General features: G+C 36.7%; 1 protein-coding gene across 5 annotated transcripts in view; it reads right to left on the bottom strand.

Moving 5' to 3' along the window:
- SBNO1 (strawberry notch homolog 1) overlaps positions 1-15,772 on the bottom strand; it is a 61,719-nt gene that overhangs the window by 19,761 nt on the left and 26,186 nt on the right. For all 5 annotated transcript variants that reach the window (XM_087423407.1, XM_087423405.1, XM_087423406.1 and 2 more), the window contains 18 exons: positions 15,059-15,194; positions 14,873-14,978; positions 14,585-14,738; positions 13,962-14,144; positions 13,308-13,405; positions 12,071-12,222; positions 9,826-10,023; positions 9,279-9,446; positions 9,005-9,180; positions 8,396-8,527; positions 6,973-7,108; positions 5,834-5,946; positions 5,673-5,744; positions 5,101-5,200; positions 2,569-2,643; positions 1,516-1,662; positions 1,336-1,430; positions 1,143-1,235 (listed from right to left, as the gene is read on the bottom strand). In XM_087423407.1, the coding sequence (XP_087279533.1) occupies positions 1,143-1,235; positions 1,336-1,430; positions 1,516-1,662; positions 2,569-2,643; positions 5,101-5,200; positions 5,673-5,744; positions 5,834-5,946; positions 6,973-7,108; positions 8,396-8,527; positions 9,005-9,180; positions 9,279-9,446; positions 9,826-10,023; positions 12,071-12,222; positions 13,308-13,405; positions 13,962-14,144; positions 14,585-14,738; positions 14,873-14,978; positions 15,059-15,194 (2,334 nt within the window). The remainder of the gene's footprint in view (positions 1-1,142; positions 1,236-1,335; positions 1,431-1,515; positions 1,663-2,568; positions 2,644-5,100; positions 5,201-5,672; positions 5,745-5,833; positions 5,947-6,972; positions 7,109-8,395; positions 8,528-9,004; positions 9,181-9,278; positions 9,447-9,825; positions 10,024-12,070; positions 12,223-13,307; positions 13,406-13,961; positions 14,145-14,584; positions 14,739-14,872; positions 14,979-15,058; positions 15,195-15,772) is intronic.

A 15,772-nucleotide genomic window follows, 5' to 3' on the forward strand; every position in this document is an offset into this window, starting at 1 on the left:
GGTTATTTTTATTTACTTACTTATTTTTTTGTGAGGAAGATCGGCCCTGAGCTAACATCTGCCAATCCTCCTCTTTTTACTAAGGAAGACTGGCCCTGGGCTAACATCCATGCCCATCTTCCTCCACTTTATATGGGACGCCGCCACAGCATGGCTTGACAAGCAGTGTGTCGGTGTGCGCCCGGGATCTGAAATGGCGAACCCCAGGCCATCGCAGAGGAGTGTGCACACTTAACCGCTTGAGCCACTGGGGCCGGCCCCAAGGTTCTTTTTTTTAAAAATTATTTTCAGGAATATTAGATGTAGTATCCGTAATATTTTATCATTCTGTGTGCCCTGGAGATTTTATCATCTTGTGTGCCCTGGAGAATAAGGATTATTAGCAGGAAAGAAAGAAGACACAGATAAATATCAAAGAAAAGGTGAGATAAAAATTCCATAGTCTTGAACATGACAAACATGAATTCAAGATATTGTATCATGTATGAATGTATGTAGGCATGCATTTCTGTGAGTATATATATGTCTACATGTACATATAAACATATTCCTCTCCCTACCGACCCCCCCGCCTTAGCTCTGTTCACAGGTAAATACAGTCATGCACTGCATAACAACGTTTCGGTCGACAGATCGCACGTATGATAGTAGTCCCCATGAGACTAATACCATGTAGCCTAGGTGTGCAGTAGGCTGTACCATCTAAGTTTGTGTAAGAACACTCTATGATGTTTGCATGACAACACTGCGTAATGACGCATTTCTCAAAATGTATCCCTGTTGTTAAGTGATATATGATGTACTAAACAAAAGAATGTAGTTACGTTAGTAACTGAAAAACGAATCTTTAAGACATAAAGCATTATTAGGACTAAAGAAGATCACTATATTATGGAAAAAAGGGGTTCAATTTACTACTAATATGTAATAATTTGAAACTCGCATCTGATAACATCCCTCAAAATATATTAACAAAAAAAGTACATACATGGAGAAATCTACAATTATAATGATAAATTATCAAAACAGAGAAAGCTACATATAACTGGAAAATTAACACGAAACAAACATTAATTACAATGCTGGCAGTGAAAACGCATTATATATCTGAACAGTTAACATTTAAAGGAAACAAGTCTCACCTGCAATGACAAGTAAAAGCCATCATCTGGTCCTGTCAGCTCAGCCCAAATCTTGGTAGCTTCCTCCCAGGACATTCCTCTCTCTACACTAATCTATAAAAGAAATAATAAAATTTAAGTTAAACTCAACTTCTGTGAGTGCCTATCACAGAAGGACATTATACTTGAATGTGCATGTGTTTTCCAAACTTACTGTGTATAACTCTACATGGCCAGAGGTTGAATATCCTGGAGTCAGAAACTTCTTAACATCACTTTTCCTCACTTTTTCATCTCCAGATCCAAGATCTTGAACAAGAAAAGGGAACATATAAGTGTAAAAAGAACATTTTATCTGAAATACACACGACATTTTAAAAATTTCCCCACTTACCTAAGATTCCCATATCATATCTCCCATTTTTTTTGGCATTCTGAACAACTGCAGTAAGTGTGTCTGCAAAATACTGAAATAATGCATTCTGTTGATGCACTTCCATGCCCAAAATTCTATTTAAGAATTTTCCTATGTTGTTATAATCTGCAATGACAAGATTATATGAAAAATTTAATGCAGTCAAGTGGCAATTAAAAATTTATTCAACTAAACCTCATTCAAATCTCATTTTCTCCTCTAAAGTCTTCCCTCACAACTTTTGCACTGTTCCCAGAACACAACTATAATTGGACCATTTCTACCTCTAGCAATTAGCACAACCACAGTACATGCTCAAAAGATGTTTGCAGAATTGAATTTTTGCATTTTCAATTTTACTTAAAGTATGAACACAATTTAGCACATGAGAATGTCTGTTCTCCAATATTCTCTTAATTCGTAAAGTTGTAAGTCAGGGAAGCTCAACTTTGGCTTCACAATTAGAATGCCTTGGAGTTCTGGAAAATTACCGACATCTTAGCTCCTCTCTTCAGTATTTTTTAAGAGCTTGACAGCTGATCATATATGCAACCCAGCTGATCATATATGCAACCTAGCTTGAGAACTGCTGCTACACATACGGACAGAAAGGAGGATTAATCTCTTCTGAATAATCACTGTAGCAAAAACACCCACCCAGAGCGCTTTGTGAGCACTCAGAAACAAGGGATCAAGAACCATGGATTTGGGCCGGCCCTGTGGCTTAGCGGTTAAGTGTGTGCGCTCCGCTGCTGGCGGCGCAGGTTCGGATCCCGGGCGCTCACCGACGCACCGCTTCTCTGGCCATGCTGAGACCGTGTCCCACATATAGCAACTAGAAGGAAGTGCAGCTATGACATACAACTATCTACTGGGGCTTTGGGGGAAAAAATAAATAAAATTATAAAAAAAAAAAAAAAAAAAAAAAAAGAACCATGGATTTGAAGCTTCCCCTTCAAGTTGACAAAAGCATAAAGAACAAAACGGGCTTTAATGATACAGCAACAGTATATACAAAACTAATACTAATACCTTTATCTAGAGTAAGGATTCCTGAGCGATCTTCTACATTTATCAGGCCAACTCCTATCAGTCCTTGTCGAACATCTGTAAGAAAACGAATTTGTAATAAAAACTTTATAGCTCAAATGACTGAATGAGCTGTTACCCGACTAATCAAACTAGATCAAGATCTAGCATTAAGACAACAGCCTATGTATATTCCATAGTTCCTATTAGTTGAATTAAATGGAACCTATACTCCCCAAAGGTCTCTAGGCACTCAAAATCCTATACTACTCAAATCTCACCATACATTTTATTATTTCATTAAAATATCTTATCTTCTCAACAGCAATCTTTAGCTGGGGAGATCTTTGGCTATGCAGCTGTCACCCATAGAATCTAAACAACTGTGAACATGTAGCAGAATATTAGCTGATTAAATAATTGTGTAAGTAAGGATACAATCACGCTTCCTTCCCAAATGTTACGTATCAGTACTCACATGGTGATGCAAAAGATAAGCAACACGTATTATCCAGAGCGCGGTTTATGGAGCTTTTAAAAAATACTGGCGTCCAGGCTCCAACCCAGACTTACAGAATAAGGGTCTAAGAGAAAAGAGTCAATAGGAAGCATGATTATATCCTATTTACACATTTATTTAATCAGCTAGTACTCTGCTACATGCTCACAGTTGTTTAGATTCTGCGGATGGCACCTGTGTAGCCAAAGATCTCCAGTGCAAAAAATTCTTTTGAGAACCCATCCTATGGGGGGAAATTACCTATATAGAAGGATAGCCGTATAATTTCAGCACTGTTTGTGGTGGCAAAAAACATGAAAACCATCTGAATGTCAATAAGGAAATGAGTGAAGAAACTGATGTATTAGCTAGCTGTAGAATCCTATGCAACTGTCAAAAAAACGTGATAGTGCTATAGGTACTGACTTGTAAGGGATGTCTGTAATGTATAATGTTGAAAGTAATATTAGTAACATTTAAAAGAAAAGCTCTGTTTAGACAAACATGGAGAAAAGATGTGGAAGGCTGCCCTTGTTCAGACTGTCAACATCTGTGACCTCAGCGGGTGAGAGTAGAAGGTGGGGTTCAAGGGCAGAGTATCGATTCTTCATTACAGACTTTTAGATTTTTTTCATTACTTATAATGAATAAGTAACATGTAATTTAAAAAAATTAGAAATAAATTGGGGGGGTCGTTTTCAACACTCCCTCTAACAACCAAAAAAAAACAGAGAGAGAGGAAGAGAGAGGGGGAGAAAGAACAGGGCACAGACTTTATTGTTTTTTTGTTTTGTTAAATGCCATCAGTGATTATAAGCACCCCTGCCAGGTACGTCAATATGGACTGTTAACACTGGTTCAATTGGATAGGGCTTTCTAGTAAAACACGCTCACTCTACAATGATAATGTTTCAAATATCTTACATCTGTTTATTTTCCAAAATATTTTCACAGTTTCCTGAACTATTAAAATCATCTAGACTACTTACATTTATGGGGTAAAATCTATTCTACGTATCTGCAAGATAGGTCTAAGAATTTCGTCTAAAAATTTCTATAGCACTACCTAGAACTTTTTTTTTTTTTAAAGATTTTATTTATTTATTTATTTTCCCCCCAAAGCCCCAGTAGATTGTTGTATGTCATAGCTGCACATCCTTCTAGTTGCTGTACGTGGGACACGGCCTCAGCATGGCCGGAGAAGCGGTGCGTCGGTGTGCGCCCTGGATCCGAACCCGGGCCGCCAGCAGCGGAGCGCATGCACTTAACCGCTAAGCCACGGGGCCGGCCCTAGAACTTTTTTTTTTTAAATATGGAAATTTCTAAACACATACAAATGTAAAGATAACATTCTATGAACCACACACATGTACTCATTACCCAGGTTTAACAACTGCTAATACATGGCCAATTTTGTTTTATCTACACCCCCTAGCAACCTCTACAGATTATTTACCTAGGTACTTTAACTTTAAAATTAAATTTTAAAAGCTATTTAGCATAGTGATTTTCAATTAAGCTAACAGAACCACTTTCCTCTATTAATCTAGTATTATACAACATGCAGTAAACTATGTCAAGAGCAAAAGCACTTCATTTGAATTTACTGAAATTCAATAAATCTTCATCGAAATTTAATAAATCTACTGCTTAGTATAAGAGGTCAACTTAGGTGTCTGGTAACCTTCAATTTCTAAATTATATACAATTTATGTCCAAAGAAAACTAAAAACTAAAAACAACAGCACAGGGCCAGCCCAGTGGCTTAGCGGTTAAGTGCGCGCGCTCCGCTGCTGGCGGCCCGGGTTCGGATCCAGGGCGCACACCGACGCACCGCTTCTCCGGCCATGCTGAGGCCGCGTCCCACGTACAGCAACTAGAAGGATGTGCAGCTATGACATACAACTATCTACTGGGGCTTTGGGGGGAAAATAAATAAAATAAATCTTTAAAAACAACAGCACATGTCACAACAGGTTTTAGTACCTCCTTGTCAGTACTCATTTTCCTTTGTTAAGTTTATTTTTAAAAATTACCTTTAAAGAATTCACCAGGATAGTCTGGAGGTGGTGACACCATAGGTGAATCTAGGTTTACAATGGATTTCATGACAATTTCTAAAGCATTTCTTCCATACTGCAATAAAAACCAAAAAAAATTTAACCAGTTTCAGCATTTGGATACTCCTCAATCATATGACCAACTGAACACTATAAAAACTATTATTATACCAAAGATTCAACAACAGCAGAACTCAGTTATCTTTATATATACTTTATACTGCCTAGTGCCTAGTTCACACCTCTGCACACAGCAAATGTTCAATAAATAACTTCCTTCCTTTACTTCTAGGAGCTCACACTCAATTCATTCACAAGTATTTATTACATTCCTATTTTCCAATAGGAATGAAAAGATAATTATATTGCAGAGTTGGTCACCAAAGAACTAACTGATATGCGAAATCCTGTGTCTTACAGGAAGCCATGATTTTACAACAAAACTATAAGAGGAAGCAGTTTTAAACAGTAACCACTTTCCCTTTTTGTTCACTACAGACACCATACGCTACCACAAGTTTTCAGAGATACTGAACGCTGAAATGTACCTTATTATCAAAGTTAAACCTGCTCAGATCTCTGGATTCTGTTGCTCTTCTGTCACCATGCGTAAGCGCCCCCTATCAAAACATGAAATGTCCAATCAAAAGCACGGAAGACAGCTAACATACACAGTATTTTACACGTATCCACACAACCAAAAACTTACCAAACTCTCCAGTCTTTTAGCAACGATAGATGCAAATCTTTGTTCTCCTGCTAATTCAGAAATCAGAAAGACATATTCAGGAGCAGTAACTTGGTTAGATCTATGAGTTCGTCCTGTAACGACATTTTTAAAAGAAGAATCAGATCATGTTCACTAGATACTGAGTATTCTGAGATCTGTTCCTGGCACTTAACACTAAGCCGGTATCCAGAAACCCTTAAACAAGAGGAAAAATTAAAGACAGTAACAATTACCATAACTTTTCAAAAGGTACAAAATCAAAAACACTGAATTGAACAATACCCATATTCAGAATACTCCCCCTTACAAGAGGACAGAAACTGCTATAAAATTGTTAAATGATAAACATATCACTATCCCAAGTTTGGTTAACCACAATGTTGCTGATGCACAGCTCTGCTCTCCCCCTAAATTGTTGTTTTTTTATATAACACCAGATCACAGGGACGTGAAGAGGAAAGGAAAGGGAGGAGTGATGTGCCCTAAGGCCAGTGAGGAATGAAAAGTTGCCCGAGGAGCCCTGTTCTTGGATATAATGCCAGAAATCCCATGAAATCCTACTACAGATCTTTTACATCTTCCAAAATAGATAAGAGGGGCCGGTCCCATAGTTTAGTGGTTAAGTGCACGCGCTCTGCTACTGGTGGCCTGGGTTCGGATCCCATGCGGCGCACTGATGCACCGCTTGTCGCTGTGCTGAGGTGGCGTCCCACATACAGCAACTAGCAGGATGTGCAAGTACAACATACAACTATCTACTGGGGCTTTGGGGAGAAAAGGAGAGGAGGAAAAAAAAAAAAAAGGAGGAGGATTGGCAATAGATGTTAGCTCTGGGCCGGTATTCCTCAGCAAGAAAAAAAAAAAAAGAGGAGGATTGGCATGGATGTTAGCTCAGGGCTGATCTTCCTCACACACACACAAAAATAAAATAAAATAGGTAAGAAATGAATTCATGATGCACTCTATATTTTAAGGTATATGCAATACAAAAACATTTCCAAAACCTACATATATGTCGAGTTTTAAGATGTCTGACATTAAATATAGGTTTTCATATGCATACATTTCCCCAATGATTCCTAGCTATCTATCAAGTGAAATTCAGTGTAGGAATTTACCAAATTGCTGAATTGCTCTATCAGCACTCCAGGGTAATTCCAAAGTCATATGCACTCTTCGCCTTTGATTTTTAGCTCTCCGATCTGCTTGTAATGAAATACCCGAGCTGGCAGCTTCTGAGATGATAGCAATATTCTGTACCAAATGTAAGAAGAAAAAAAAAAAGATTATGTTTGCACCTAAGACAAGTAAGGAAGTGCCCTAAATAAAATCCTTAAGTAGACTACTGGTGGTCCACCAATACTATTCTCTTCTTCCTAAATTAGACCCTCAATTTTAGCTAGGTACGTGGTTGTCCAGAATCAAGATTATATTTCCCAGTCACCCTTGGAGCTAAGGGCAGGCACGCTCCAGCCAGTAGGTTGTAGGTGATATGAACAACGTCCAGGAAATGTCCTTAAAAGTTGGGAACACACCCTTCTCCTCTTTTCTCTTCTTTGCTGGCTGTAATGTAGAGGTGCAACGACTGAATCTGAAACAGCTGTTTTGGAACGTGGCGATAACTAGGAACTGGAGGCCCACATACTAAAGAAATAAGACAGAAGAGGCCTTCAAGGATCTAAATTCATGAAACAATAACCTACAAGGTAATACCTCTACCTACAATCTTTAAAATATGTAACATGAGTGTTTTAATATATTTAAAAGACAACTTTGATAGTGGTAACTATCATCTATTTTTTAGTTGCAGAGACAGAAAAATTCATTGAAATATAAAGCAAAATGTGGGCAAAAAGATAAGATTTTACTCTATCCCTTTTAGATTAAGGAATGATGATGAAGTGGTGCTCCTATTTTTTAACAATCTCATCAGCAAATGCTTATAGCAATTCTAACTAGATGGAGGAAGAACTGATCTAAGATTCGTAAAATTGATGAAGTTTACTTGACAATAAGAGCATATAAAAAAAAGTCTCTGGAGACAACCAAGATCTCTATAGTGGTCGGACAGGCAAGCTCAATCCACAAGTCATTCAGAGTCATTATTCTAATATAAGACAGCAGAGGAATAGAAGAAATAGCAAAATCAAAGGATACTAGTAATCTGGGCATGCTTAAATATATTTCTAGACCCAAAATTAGACTGACACTAGAGAGTAGGATTAGATGAGGTGCCACTAAGATGAACAGAGAGAACACAGTATTTTTTAAATATGCTGATTAACAATTTTAAAAGCCTCCAAAGCTACCAAGAGCCAGATCTAATTCTGTGTACAGTATAAAACACCTATTACATTCAATTTATGAGAAAAGAATGAAAATCTGTAAAATGTTCACTGATTATGTGCTATTACTAAAAATACAGAATAACAAAATTTAACAGACATGATTTATATTAAAAGAGAAAAAAAATCTTCTAAAATTTAATCTAAACGTATGGGTATTATTCTATTCATTGAAAAGCATCCCAGAAAAACATACCTTATCGCCATCCATAAATCTTTGTTTTTCTGTAATATTTAGTATTTCTACAGGGACATCAAGTTCAGATCTTGACTCATAAGATATGCTTCCATCATCGTTGCTTACAACCCTCCCCTTGCGGCCAGTCATCTGGAAAGCCAAACAGTGTCACTTACAATTAAGGTTATCTAACTACAGTGCATAAACCTCAGGACTCCTTTATTAGTGAAACTTGGTGGGAGATGCAAGGGGATGATGAAGCCAATATGCATAGCACAGCCTGTGCTGCACCAGGCACTGTGAGAGAGAGAACATTACCACATAGTCCCTGGTTTTGAAAAGTTCAAATTCCAGTGGAGAAAACAGACACATGGCAATGACCACAAATGCTGCGTGACAGGTGCAGTAACAGAGATCAGTGTCTTGGGGCAAAAACCCAGATACTAGGGCCAGGAATTCACTGGCTCTAGGACAACAACTAGAGTAAAACAAAGGTTCTAAGATGTAAGAGAGGAAATCAGACAGATTATTATCTGATAATACCCAATCTATCACTCATTCTACAGGGTTTAAAAGTGGCAAAAAAATTATCAAGAAAAGAGACAGCCCTAATCAAGTCATATTTACCTCAGCTACATTCTCAGGGCCACCAAGTTCATCAATAAGTTCATCCAGGGTATTAGGAGGGAGGTCTTCAGCTAATTTTTCTAGTTTATCAAGGAGGTCTTTCTTCATCTGCTGGGCCCTTTCCACGGCATCCTGACTTGTCATAAGGCTGGTGTTACTGTTGGTGTTACTGTTAGCTAGATAAAGTACATTTGTTAAAAATCAGTACAAAGCTTAAATATCTGTTTTGTTTAAAAGCACATTTCACAGACAAAGCAAGCTTCTACATAGATACCTGGTGCACTGTTAGGAGCAGGCGAAATAACTGGTGTAGATGAAAAACTAGGTCGTTTTGATCCAAGACCCGATGCTAATAAGGCACTTTGAATAGAATCTGGATCTATACTTTTCTTTTTTTTTTTATCTTTGTTTTTCTTGTGGTCTTTTCTGATTAACCAGGGATCTGAAAGATAAGTGTGAATTCATTTGTTAAAACGAGTATAGAATCTTCAAAGGAAACAACCCTTCAATTTTTTTGTATTGTTAACCAATAACTTGTAAATCATCACCAGCTACAGTGGTCCAGTACATTCACACACCATGAGATACGATTCCATGGTTTAAGGTTAAAAATAACTGCACACAAAATTGAGGTCATCATCTCACATAAGTGAGCTAAACCTTCAGAAGACAGACAAACTTAGAGCTCTCCACCAAGCAAAGATTAGAATCTGTGTCATGATTTGTACTGCACTGAAAAAAAGGCTTTAGTACAATATCCCATTTTAAATACACAGAAATAACTACCCTTTAGTTTACATTTAATATATTGAGGAACTTACCATCTTCATCATCCTCACTAGACTCATCTCTAAATGGGTTGAAATCATCGTCATCTCCAGAACTCATGTTTTTAGAGCTCTCGTAGTCACTTTCTTCATTATCAGAGGCATCAGATTCACTTCCACTATCATCGGAACTGCTACCAGTAAGGCCACCTACTTTCCGTGCTTTTTTGGCTTCTCGAGTTATTTCTTCACCTATTCTCAAGCCCCAAACAAGAGAGTCAACCCAAATACACCGTTCTAAAGATCCAGGAAATTACATTTACTTCATGAGTTAAGAAGAATAGCATTTATATTGGTATATAAGAACAAATAAATTCACAAACAAGTGCTAACCTTTTGGACTCCTATAAGAAATCAGGTTATGTTCAATTATTTTTAACAAGAAATTAGATACATAAGTACAAACTCAAGACTGCCTTCAAGTGTACAAGTTTCAAAATAAACTAGGACAACAGAGATACAACAGAACCTCTGGCACTGTCACAAATTAAATTGTGTATCCGCTTGAGTGAAGAGGCCTAATAATTACAGGTTTATAGAATACTTAAAAACAAATCAATCTATAAAATTTCATTTTTAAAAGTTAAACAAGGAGGGCCGGCCCTGTGGCTTGGTGGTTAAGTGCGCGCGCTCCGATGCTGGCGGCCTGGGTTCGGATCCCGGGTGCGCACCAAGGCACCACTTCTCCGTCCATCCTGAGGCTGAGTCCCACATACAGCAACTAGAAGGATGTGCAGCTATGACATACGACTATCTACTGGGGCTTTGGGGGAAAAAATAAATAAATAAAATCTTTAAAAAAAAAAAAAAAAAAAAGTTAAACAAGGTGCTGATTTAAATTATATTCAGAAAAGATACCTGGAACAAACCAATCAAAACTAAGAACACTGAAAAGTTCAAATATTAATGAGATGGTGAGAACATAATTCAGGAAAGGGAAACATGACCATGTGACCATCATAAGATGCCACTGATTCTAAGACACAACAGTACTTTTCTGTGCCATTAAAATAAAAAATATTGTCAATAATACTGTAATAACCAACCCACTTGCAGGCATATTAAAAATGTAAAAAAATGTATTTCTTAGAATGGATGAAATAAGGTTAACGTGTCAGGCACTGTGTTTAAGATGCAGACTTCCTTTTTTTTTTTCTTTTTTTTTTTTTACTTTTCCCCCCAAAGCCCCAGTAGATAGTTGTATGTCACAGCTGCACATCCTTCTAGTTGCTGTATGTGGGACACGGCCTCAGCATGGCCGGAGAAGCAGTGCGTCGGTGTGCGCCCGGGATCCGAACCTGGGCCGCCAGCAGCGGAGCGCGCGCACTTAACCACTAAGCCACGGGGCCGGCCCACGCACTGTGTTTAGAACACAACGGATCACAGTCTTCATAATATAAAAATTAGCACCATTTTAGAGGAAGACAGCCCGAGAAGTTAACTTTTGAAAGTCAATCAGCTTGGTAAGCACTTAAACACAAACTCAAGTTTGATTATAAAATATCTAACAAATACAGGTGAGTGTATTCCTAATAATTAAATAATAAACTAACAGAAGCCTCCTTAAAGAAGACTATAAAATTTATAACACCTATATATACACACATATATACACACACACATATAGTCACGTACCGCGTTAACGATGTTTTGGTCATCAATGGACTGAATATACAACAGCAGTCCCATAAGATTAGCACCGTACAGCCTAGGTGAGTACTAGGCTATAGTATCCACATTTATGTAAATACACTCTATGAAGTTCACACGATGAGAAAATCATCTAACGATGCATTTCTCGGAATGTATCCCCACTGGTAAGCGATGCATGATGGCATATACATGCAGCTTTCACAAGAGAAAGGCCCGGATTTTGATTCCCATGCATTGCCCACCATCTGTGTGAACCTGGGGAAATTCCTTAACCTTTTAATCTCTCTGTGCCTTTGTTTCCTCTGTCTATAAAACTGAAAAAATAAGACATGTTTTCATACGGATCCCTTCTTAGTTAAATGAGATTACATATGACCAGTGCTTAACACAGTGCCTAGCACCAAACTGTGCAAGCCCTAATTTAAAACAGGGGGTTATTTGCGCATTGAAAACTAGATGAGCAACAGTGAAAATATGCAACCATTTGCCAATTCAAGGAAGGCAGTTCTTTCTCAAAATATAGCTGCTTCAAAATGCTCAAATTTATACTACTTTCAATACCATTAAAAAAAAAAAAAGTACCCACCTTTCCGCTTCTTTATTTTATTTTCTTTACAAGGACTATCTCTTGGTGAATTGTTGTTACTTGGAGCTGTCAAATCGATTCCTAGCAAACTATAAAGTTTTTTCCTGTCTGGAGCAGGGAAGTGTTTTTCAATGAGTGACTGCAACACACCTCTGTTGGCAGGAGAGAGAAAAAGTGACAATTAGTGGTTCAGTTTCCAAAGTAATTATATATAAAGTCTTACTGAAGAAATTTGTTAAAAATAAAAGTTTGTTCGATCTTACAAAATACTGATAATCCAGCTCAAATGAATTTTAATATTCTAAGCCAAGGCTGTCCAACTGAAATACAGCGCAAGCTAAGCCAAATAGGTAATTCTTACATTTTCTAGTAGCTACATTAAAAAGTACAAAAAAAAAAAAAAAAAAGGTGAAACTAATTTTAATACATTTTATTTAACTCACTAGATCTTTTCAACATATAATCAATGAGATGTTTTACATTATTTTTGCTTAAGTTTTTAACCTGGTATGTATTTTATACTTACAGCACATCTCAATCTGGACCAGTCATTTCAACTGCTCAATAGCCACATGTGACTAGCGGCTATCATTTTAGACAGAGCAGTACTAGGCATGCAAGTACAGAAAAATACAGATTAGCAGGTTCATGTTTCACTTTTAAAAGCAGTTTTTAATTATATCCATCTTAAAAGGAGCCACTTGAATGTATCCCCTAAGGCAAGAGATAGTACAGTGGCAAAGGTTATTTTGCTAATTTTACTGCCAGAGTTAGAACTGGCAGTTTAGGGAAACAAACTGAAAAACAAGGCCTAAAACATTTTTTAAACTCTTTTTGAATAGCTCACGACTGTTTGCAATTTTCATATCAGAGCATACTAAATTGGGGCACACTATACTTATTGCTCCTCTAGATAATGGTCATTTCAAATACACAAAGTTGAAACTAAAAGTGAAACTAAACCAAGCTGTCACAGATTTCCAAGATGTACAAAACAAACAATAATCAAGTCCTCCCGTTAGTCCAAATACTGGACATAATATGTCAAAATGCTTAACATTTCATCATTTCTACGTTATTATTTTCAAATAGATATACTGTTATGGATACCCAGAATTGCAAAAACTAAGATCAGAAAAACTTTAAAAAACGATATAGACAAATCAAAAATTTTGCCTCAAAGGAAACGCCAACACTTAAACTAATCTAAATAAAAACTCAAAACCAAAAACATTACTTGGCAGTTGAAACAAAATCATTCAATTCTCCCCCGCCCTCTTCCAAGGCTTCTAATGTTCTAGCTTCTCCCGTAGACTGTAGACCAATAACAACACACTGGAGAAAAAAGAAAACATATTAATTATAAATAAAAATATGCATGTGGTTTCTTAAGAATATTTTAAATATTTAGTAACAAAAAAAAGATTTCAAACAAGAATGACCCGTTATTGTACATGGGTGCTCATTTATTATGTATATCTGAGGTATGCTATGTGTAACAAATTTTGCTATGAAATAGGATTACACCAGTGGACATGATTGAAGCCCTTGCTCCAGTTCTTTGTGCTTTAAGCATATATATATTTACCAAAAGAAAAAAGAAAAAAACCTTAAGGCAAATATACCCATATGTTTAGTGGTTATATGTATGGATGGCCAAATTATAGTGATGTTTCTTTCTTTATACTTTTTTGAGCTATCTAAATTCTTTATAAATAGGCACTGCTTTTATTATTTCAAAAAAGGTATTTTTAAAAGTCTTATTACATTAATACTTTTATAACTATCCTTTAGAAAGAGCACATTTTACAAGAAGAAAACCTCAACACCCAAAAGACTAAAAAACATTAACCAAAGAATGAATCTTAAGAGATTGTGTTCTCCAACTTACTTTTCCATTCTTGATTTCTTCTCGAGCTAGTTGCACAACTCTTTTAACTTTGGATGCTATGCACAAGTATTTGAAAAATCTCTGGTGAGCAGACCAGAACTGGCCCCACATGGATTTCTTCATTCTTTGTTCAGCATCAATCAGATCGGCAGCTTGCTGAAATCGCTCTCGGGCAATGACCCACTGAAGACACACAATCAACATTTTAGATATTTCATCTTTGAGTGTGAATTACTTAAAAAGGACTAATTCAGTCAAAATAATGTTAAGTGCAATGCCATTTAACATTAATTTAATAAAGTATCGTCAGTAACTTTGGAATCTCTAAACAAATGTTTTTCAGGATGCTCAAAGAGTTGCTCCAAAATTCTTATTAACTAATGCAATCACATTAGGAAACAGTTACACTGTGATTTTAAAAACTGTGCAACCAAAATAAATGGCTATTTTTTTAGAAATTACTTTAACAAAGAGAAAGCTTGGAAAATAAGGATCTGATAATTTATCGGTTGTTTTATAGCAGAAATATACGCCTGTGGGCTGACAGACTAACACTGGACAAAACTAACAGAAACATTATCAGATACATTAAAAATACTAGGAATTAAGAAAAATATTCTCACCAGTTTGACCGCTTTGTTATACATTTTAACATAGCTCTGAGAAAGAAGAACTTCCTCAATTTTGAAGGTCACTCCAGTAAAGCTCAGCTGTCGAGCAATGTACATTCCTCTAAGCTTCATATCCATAGCGACTATTTCCATGGCACCAACACCTCTGAATAAAATTAAAACACAGTGACTAGCATTAAATATAGTAGGGCTTTAACATACGTGGAAGAGGTTTTAGCAGTTAACACATCCTTGAGACTGCTACTGAGAACAAATAGCATATACTGTAAACTGCATTACCTCCGTTCTACTGCTTGAATAAAATCACTGAATTCTCTAAATGGAGTTCCCTCGCCCCATATTCCAAGACGGTTCATATAAGCCATGTTTCGTGGTTCAGAAGCACCTGAAAAACCCCCAAATAAAAACATATTATAGCTGAAAAAATAACCCACACGTTTATCTTTTAAAAAAGTAACTACTCACCAGTGGCACTAGCATAAACAACTCTGGCTTTTGGCAATTTGTTCTGAAGCTCTAAAACTGCTAAGCCTGTCTTGGTTGGCTTTGAAGAACCAACAGGACATAAGTTTTTTGCTTTATGACATTCATCAAACACTATCTGTAATGAATGAATTAAGGAACATATCACATTAGTAGCAAATGTCTCCAATCTTTCAGGAAGAGTTAACTTTTATTTCCCTGGGGCCTTAGGACACATTCAAGATTTCTGGGGTGGTAGATAAAAGTCAAGATTATTAATTAGGCGGAGGGATGCCGTTGATAATAAGCCCCTAGGCACTAACTTTTTTTTTTAATAACGTCCACACACCTATCAATCAGTTTTGTCAAACGCTAACATTTTGCCATATTTGCTTCAGATTGTTTTCTTTTTCTTTAGGCTTACAAATATAAATGCAGCCCTCTATGTGCCTCTCCTTGATTTCTCTGCCCTCCCTGTCTGGCCTCAGAGGCATCCACCCAATTTGCTATTTATTTTAACCAGATATTTAACTCTTAATTAGAATGAAGGAAAGGAGATCCACTGTGGCAAGAAATGTTCACACCACAGATAATTTTGGCAAATTTGGTCAGTAGAAATGTGATTGCTAACCAACTTAAATTAATTAGCATTTCAAAAACTGGTGATCCTCATGCAGGATAGTAAAAGGTATACTGTAAGTTTGGAGATCATTAAGT

The sequence above is a fragment of the Ceratotherium simum genome, chromosome 35 (assembly GCF_057802395.1).
Source record: "Ceratotherium simum simum isolate JZ-2026a chromosome 35, ASM5780239v1, whole genome shotgun sequence".
Taxonomy (NCBI): Eukaryota; Metazoa; Chordata; class Mammalia; order Perissodactyla; family Rhinocerotidae; genus Ceratotherium; species Ceratotherium simum.